The sequence below is a fragment of the Tupaia chinensis genome, unplaced genomic scaffold, assembly GCF_000334495.1.
Source record: "Tupaia chinensis unplaced genomic scaffold, TupChi_1.0 Scaffold000187_1, whole genome shotgun sequence".
In the NCBI taxonomy this organism is placed as follows: domain Eukaryota; kingdom Metazoa; phylum Chordata; class Mammalia; order Scandentia; family Tupaiidae; genus Tupaia; species Tupaia belangeri.
Window position 1 is genome coordinate 460,878 of NW_006159662.1, and position 7,696 is coordinate 468,573.

The 7,696-nt window shown below is 38.7% G+C and overlaps 1 protein-coding gene across 2 annotated transcripts in view; it reads left to right on the plus strand.

Annotated features, from left to right (window-relative positions):
* ABCA9 (ATP binding cassette subfamily A member 9) overlaps positions 1 to 7,696 on the plus strand; it is a 63,337-nt gene that overhangs the window by 18,107 nt on the left and 37,534 nt on the right. For both annotated transcript variants that reach the window (XM_014587156.2, XM_027771143.1), the window contains 6 exons: positions 1,317 to 1,485; positions 4,640 to 4,698; positions 5,541 to 5,651; positions 6,327 to 6,502; positions 6,696 to 6,815; positions 7,017 to 7,154. In XM_014587156.2, the coding sequence (XP_014442642.1) occupies positions 1,317 to 1,485; positions 4,640 to 4,698; positions 5,541 to 5,651; positions 6,327 to 6,502; positions 6,696 to 6,815; positions 7,017 to 7,154 (773 nt within the window). The remainder of the gene's footprint in view (positions 1 to 1,316; positions 1,486 to 4,639; positions 4,699 to 5,540; positions 5,652 to 6,326; positions 6,503 to 6,695; positions 6,816 to 7,016; positions 7,155 to 7,696) is intronic.

The following is a 7,696-nucleotide window of genomic DNA, read 5'->3' on the forward strand; positions in this document are numbered from 1 at the left end:
AAGAGGAGAGGCACCCGATACATGTTCTCTAGGCCTTTGAGAAAACATGGAGTGGTTCCTTTGGCAACACATATGGGAATCTACAAGAAAGGTGATAATGTAGACATCAAGGGAATGGGCACTGTCCAAAAAGGAATGCCCCACAAATGTTACCATGGCACAACTGGAAGAGTCTACAATGTTACCCAGCATGCTGTTGGCATTGTTGTAAACAAACAAGTTAAGGGCAAGATTCTTGCCAAGACAATTAATGCGCGTATTGAGCATATTAAGCATTCTAAGAGCAGAGATAGCTTCCTAAAATGTGTGAAGGAGAATGACCAGAAAAAGAAAGAAGCCAAAGAGAAAGGTACTTGGGTTCAGCTAAAGAGCCAGCCTGCTCCACCCAGAGAAGTACACTTTGTGAGAACCAATGGGAAGGAGCCTGAGCTACTGGAACCTATTTCCTATGAATTCATGGCATGATGGGTGTTAAAAATAAACTAATCTGTGGTCCTTAAAAAAAAAAAAAAAAAAAGGAAGTCCTAAGAAGTGGTTTTTAGCTTGAGTTCACTGTCAGAAAATGATTTCCAAAAACCTCATGTCAATTTTGACAAAATTACAGAATTGGATAATCAATGAAATTATAACTTTTTTTAAGATTTTATTTTTCCATAGGGTTCATATGCTAACCAGAGAAAGACACAGAGGGAAAGTAAGAAATCTTCTCCTGGGGGGGAGGGGTTGACTACCCCATAGTCCCCTCTCTTCCATTCCCCTCTTGGGATTTTGGGCATGTATGCACATGTGCCCATGGTGTCTTTCAAACTGCTGGGTCTGGGCCTCACACCAAGCAGTTAGCCATGTGGGATCTGGTGCCTTAACCTCCACATCATTTGCTGCCCCAAAGTGAAAGTCGCTGATAATATTAAATTCCTCCTGAAATATCTCTCTTTAGGATCCTTATAGTAGTTAACAATGCTACATGCCTCTCCTATTAGAAACATTATGTTAGCTGATAACACCTCAGTCATTTTTCTCTCACTGTTCTGTATATGAGGGGTCTTCAAAGGATTGATGAAAATATGCACTATGGAAAAACTATGCATGAATTTAAAATTTTTTGCACCAAAATAAACTCACACTGTATTCTCTTTTTTTCAGTGATTTTTTTGAAGTTCCCTCATATAACTATAGCATATTGAAATAGTAATACCTCAAGGTGGTCATGTGGGTTTAGGTTTAATATCAAAGGGGTTGCATTGCCAAGTTGTCTAGAGTGACTAATCCTTGAAGTGGTGACTGACCTAGTGTTCAATTGCCCCCTGCTCTTGTAGCTGAATATGGACATCGACGTTCTCCTTTGTTTTTCCTGAAGTCCTCTTTTTGGTTTCGACATCAAAGGGCTAACCATGTGGCTCTTGAGAATGAAACAGATTCCGATTCTTCATCTAACGACTGTTTTGAGCCAGTATCTCCAGAATTCCATGGGAAAGAAGCCATCAGGTAACACATAACTTACATGGAGGTACCAACAGAGAACAGGTCAGAGACCAGGGATGTGCCCAGCAAAACCCTTAGATCTCTTTCTGTGCCTCGGGGTACGCACCCACACAGGCTCTGCACTCAGGAGAGGCTACTCTTGCCATCGGTAGCACTTCATTTTCTCATTATTCTCAGCATTCACCTTGACTAATATCTTACTGTAGGACAGCAACTGTTAATGACTACAGAATCTCCACATTTTCCTTGTCCTCATTATCTCCTGTTTCTCCCCTTCACGTTTTTCTCTCCTTTTCTCTGCTGCTCTCTGCGACGAACACTGCCATCCTCTCCCTTGTTTATCCCAGCACCTTTCCTTTGTGTCTCACTTTGTTCTCCTCTTTCTTCCTGGCTAATCAGAGAAAGATGATGCAGAAAAGCGGTAGGAGATGGTATTGGAAACACAAGAGGTTGGGAATGGTGGTCCCATGCATTTCTTCCCGTTGATAAATGTGCTTTGTTTAAGGCTGGTTGCTTTAATTTTCAACAGTTAGAAATCTCTAATACTCAAGATTTTTGCTCAAATTTTGTCCGTCATTCCACATTCTGTTGATCTCACTGCTTGATGAAACCTCTCTTATCTACCTTGTTCACTCATCTATTTTAACTCTCAACACTTATGATAACAGTTACTAAATAGTTTCTTAGAACATAGGTTCAATATGAGCACACAACAAAGAGTAGGGTTCTCTCATTCTGAATGAGTTAGTGCTATGTTCTCAAGAACTGTGAATGCCCTCCGAGCTGGAACACTGAATTCTGTGTCTTTCCAGTTTCTAGGACAGATTTAGTCCTAACAGAGCATAGAAAAACCTAAGTGCCGAGAGAAGGCGTTTTGCTTTTCCTCAGTGGTGACATTATGAGAGTTTTGAAGATTTGTGATTTTTTGGATAGCAGGATTAGCTTATGTTGTAGAAAAAATGATCCTCACCCATGGGTAGAGCATTAGAAGAGAAAGTCCCACAGAGCTGATTGTTGGGATGGTTTAGAAGGCTTATCTCTGTCATGGCAAGCCAAGATTGTCCTGCTCTCTGCTGTGGCACCACGGCCAGCAAGCCAGTACCCAGAGTTCTGAAGGTCTGGGCCATTCAGTCCAAGAGGCTATGCCAGCTGGACTCATAAGCACCTCTCGTTGTAGAAGATGAAGAATAAAATATCAAAATATCAAACAAAATGCATCATTGTACCTACCACAATGATTACGTAGAATTAGATTCTACCTAATCTAGAATCTATGACTCTATGACCTCAACACTAAGACTAAATTTCATCAAAATGTGTATTATAGGGGAAAAATCTTATCATTTATATTATTTAAGTAAAATAAAAGAATAAAAGAAGTTGATATTTATTATTGCCTGAATAAGAAAAGACAAGGGAGGAGAGGTTCACAAAAGGCAAGGAGCTGGATTACTGCTATAGTTTAGAAAAAGAGACAGGATTTGAACCCATCTGAACTCAATCCTAAAGCACCTCATGCCCATTCTCTTCACAGGGAGTTCTATGTTTAATTGGATTATACCTCTTCTATGGCTTGAATTGTGTCTCCTCCAAATTCATATATTGAAACTATAACCCCTAATATGATGTATTTGGAGGTGGGACCTTTGGGAATTAAGTTAAATAAGAGCATGTGGATGAGACCTTCATAATGGCCTTCATGACGGGATTCTTTTTTTTTTTTTTTTTGGAGAGATTTTCACTATAGGGCGCGTGCACTCGCCAGACAGACAGACAGAGACAGAGAGACAGAAAGCGAGAAATCACCCCCCAGGAGGGATGGCCACGCCACAATCCCTTCTCCTCCATTCTCCTCTCGGGACCTTGGGCATGCACACACACGCGCCCGGTGTGAATTTTAAGCCACCAGGTCTGGGACGTGAACTGTGGTCGACTACGTGGGAGTCCAGCGACATAGCCATTACGTTAACTGCTGGTTCCCATGGGATTCATTTTTTTATGAGAAAAGACAGAGAGCCTTGTGCTCTCTCAGTCACATGAGAACACAGCAAGAAGGCAACATCTACAAGTTAGGGAGAGAGCCCTCACTAGGAGCCAAGTTGGCTGACATCCTGATCTTGGACTTTCCAGCCTTGAGGACTGGGAGAAGTAAACACCTGTTCTTTAAGCCACCCAGTTGATACCATTTGGTTACAGCAGCCCAAGAAGACTTATACAACCTACCTGCTAGTTGGTTGTCATCATTTAAGAAAGTGATGCAGATAAAATGCATAGGGCGTAGTTTATAGTACATCTTCATTTAAAATATTTTTCTATGGACCTTTTAAAAAAATCTATTCCTGTTTTAAATATTTTTCCGTATTTCTCACATCTTCTTCAAAGATTTACTCTTATACACGCATTTTGCATTCTGCATTAATTTTCTTATTTATTTTCAAATCAGCTGTGTGTGACAGAAACTCTTCTCATCCCCGTTTTACTACTAAAGAACTAAAGTCCATGAGTTCTGAGTACATAGCATTGGTAATAGAGCCAGTGAGTGAGGCCACGGGGACCTACCTAGAACCACTTGCCTCCAAAGTCCTCATGTGTTATTATGGTGTGCTGTTGCTGCTTTTTCTCTACCATGGTATCTCCTAATCACTGGTATCATCTCCAGCTTTCCTTTTGTCAGGCCGTTTGTCATAATCCTTAGAGCAAAATACTAGGGATTTCAAAAAGTTTGTGGAAAAATAAAATTAAAGTACAGGTTCATTTTGGTGCAAAAATTTTTGAAGTCTATGCATAATTTTCCATCATAAACACCTCCTATAAACTGTTCAAAGACTCGTCATATTTCCATGTGCTATCTACCCCCCTCCATATGGTATGCTGTGCAGTTTACAATGATCAGGGGTGCTACTTCTGCTGAGATGACCTAGATTCTTCTGCCAGTGTCCATATGAAAGAAAAGAACCCCCAGATTTTCTCATGGTCTCAAAAATTCGATTAGAAATCCTCTATATACCTCTTAAATTTTCTTAAAATATTTTCTTAAATTTTTCTTTTCTTAAAATTTTTGTGGATCTTAAGATATTTCCTTAAAATTTTCTTAAAATATTCTTAAAATGTTTTAAAATATTTTATTTTCTTAAAATATTTCCCCTTTTTTTTTCAGGATCAAAAATCTTAAAAAAGAATATGCAGGAAAGCATGAAAAAGTGGAAGCTTTGAGAGGTAATACAATAACAATGAACATGGCATTTGATTTATTGACTGTGCCTCACGGCTGCAGCATCTTGGTAGGGATTAAAAATAGATACCCCTGATATCATGACTTCTTTCTTTCTTTTTAATTAATTAATTTTTGAGAGGATTTTTGTTTGTTTGTTTTGTTTTCTTCTGTTTTTTTTTGTTGTTGTTTTTTTGTTTTTTGTTTTTTGCTATGGGGTGTGTGTGCTCACCAGAAAGCCAGAGAGAAACAGAGAGACAGAAAGCAAGAAATCACCACCCCAGGGGGGATCCTGGCCATGCTGCAATCCCTTCTCCTCCTTTCTCCTCTCGGGATCTTGGGCACGCACTCACATGCACCCAGCGTGAGTTTAAGCACCGGGTCTGAGACTTGAACCGCAGTTGACTACATAGCCATTACACCAACTGCTGGTCCCCATGACTTCTTTATTTAAACACGTTACATTTCCTTCCAAATAAATGAAAACTCATGTAATAATTTTAAAAAGTAAAGCAGCTCTTTAGGAATCTGATGGATTTGAAAGATTTATGATAGCACGGTGAAGTTATTTTCAGCTCATTGTATGTTCTAGTTCTAAAGTTATCGTCATTATAGCCAGCCTCTGCTTTTATCTAAGTAATGTTTAATCATATAATGACAGGTTGACAATGCTATTGCTATAAAATGTGTATTATATGAGATAAAATGTTAAAAGAAAGAATTTTGAGATCAACTATAGTAGTGCTAGTCAAATATATTCATGATCCACAAAGTTTACTTGAAATTTTCTGAAAATATAAAGTTAATATGTAGGTTTTGAGTATAATTTTTTTTTTAAATCATGCAGGTGTGATGTTTGACATATATGAAGGTCAGATCACTGCCCTCCTCGGTCACAGTGGAGCTGGGAAAACCACTCTCTTAAACACGCTCAGTGGGCTGTTGGTTCCAACATCAGGTGAGAGGACAATTAGCCAAGGAAATATATTTGAGCAAATGAATTAACTGCTCGTTTCTTTAGTTAATTGGGTTCATTAGTTAACTTCAGTGGCTTCATTAACTGACATTTCAGAGAAAAATTTTAGATCTTTCTTTAAGTTATTATTTTATAGAATTGCTTTATATTTATTTAGGAAAATGTGTTTTATTGAAAAATATTATATCAGTAGCCTTATGACTATTCAGTTATTAGATGAAATTCTGGCTGAGTCAGCTGTTATTATAAACATTAACTTTTTAACTTTTTAATTTAATTAACTAATTTATTTTTAGGTTTTTGCCACAGGATTTGTGCATACTCGCTGGAGAGAGAGGGAGGGAAAATGAGAAATCACTCCCTATCAGGGATGGCCACACCACAATCCCTTCTCCTCCATTCTCTTCCTCTCAGGATTTTGGACATGCATGCACACAAGCCCAAAGTGATTTTCAAGCTACCAGCTCTGGGACTCGAACTGCAGTCAGCCATGTGGGAATTTAGCACCTCAATCACCAAGCTACCTGCTGGTCCTGAACTTATCAATTGTTTATTTATTCCAGACAAAAGGTGTTTAAATGAAAGCAGTAACTGACATACATTGTTTTTAATTTAAAATGACACATTGGATGGTAACTCTCTACCTTCCATTTATAGGCTCTGTCACCATCTATAATCACACAGTCTTGGAAATAGCTGACTTGGAAACTGTCAGTAAGCTCACGGGAGTCTGTCCACAATCCAATGTGCACTTTGGCTTTCTCACCATGAGAGAAAATCTCCGGCTGTTTGCTGTGATCAAAGGGATTTCGCCACATGAAGTGGAGCAAGAGGTACTTGAACTTGCAAGGTGTCACACAGTCATGAGAATGGATTTGGTTACCTAGACAATTCTAAATATTTTGTGTTATCTCTTCATAATTCATCATCTACAAGTTAAGTGAAAAGACCCTTTGTAAAGAACAGAAAATAGTGTTGTTAAAACACAATTCTAACACTTGGATTAAATAGTCTTTATTTGGTTAGGTCCTGAGAGTCTTACAAAACTTAGAGATGGAAAAGAGTCAAGACATTCTTGCAGAAAACTTAAGCGGTGGACAAAAAAGAAAACTAACCTTTGGAATGGCCCTTTTAGGAGATCCTCAGGTAAGTTAAACTAAGATGACAGGTGAAATCAGATGGCTTATTCTAGTCCATCAAACTGAATTTGCGAATGATGAATTAACAAGTTTTGCAAGAAAATATCAAGCAGTAAGCTATTTCTCTGGAGCATTTTTTTTTCAAACACAGTACTCTACAGAAGAATTATGTCTGAGAGCGGAAACTGACCATGTGCCCTCTGTCCAGGTTCTGCTGTTGGATGAACCCACTGCAGGCCTGGACCCTCTTTCAAGGCACCGGGTGTGGACGCTTCTGAAAGAGAGGAAGTCAGACCGAGTCATTCTCTTCAGTACCCAGTTCATGGACGAAGCAGACATCCTAGCTGGTAACTGGCTTTTTTCTTTCATTTATCTTCGTAAAACATTGAGGACCTCTGTGGACTAGGAATAGAGACCCTCCGTGGCTGTATCTCACTGATGGCTGCCAGGGGCCAAGACAAAAGAATTTTGCTCTCACTAGGTGGAGTGTCAGCATCTCAGAGTACTTTGTCCCATGGAAGAATTCTGACCCTATTATAGATTATATAATGATAGCTCTATAGAATTATAGAGCAGCTTCCTGGGTGTAGAATATGTAGCATATTCTCAAAAACAATAATTTGCTGTATTCAATTTGGGTATCGGTTGGCCTGAAACAAACTTTTTAGATGAACAATCATTTTTCTCAATATGCTATAAGATAAACAGACATAATTGTAGTTGTTGGATGACAAAGTGATTTGCATGCCAAAATGACATGGTTGGTTCCATGTCTTAGCAATTGTGAATAGTGTCTACTTGACTGTGTCATGTTCCTAAAATACATTATTTGTTAGTGGATTTACTCTTTTATACATAGGGAAGGGATAACTCCTTAATATCTTTTTT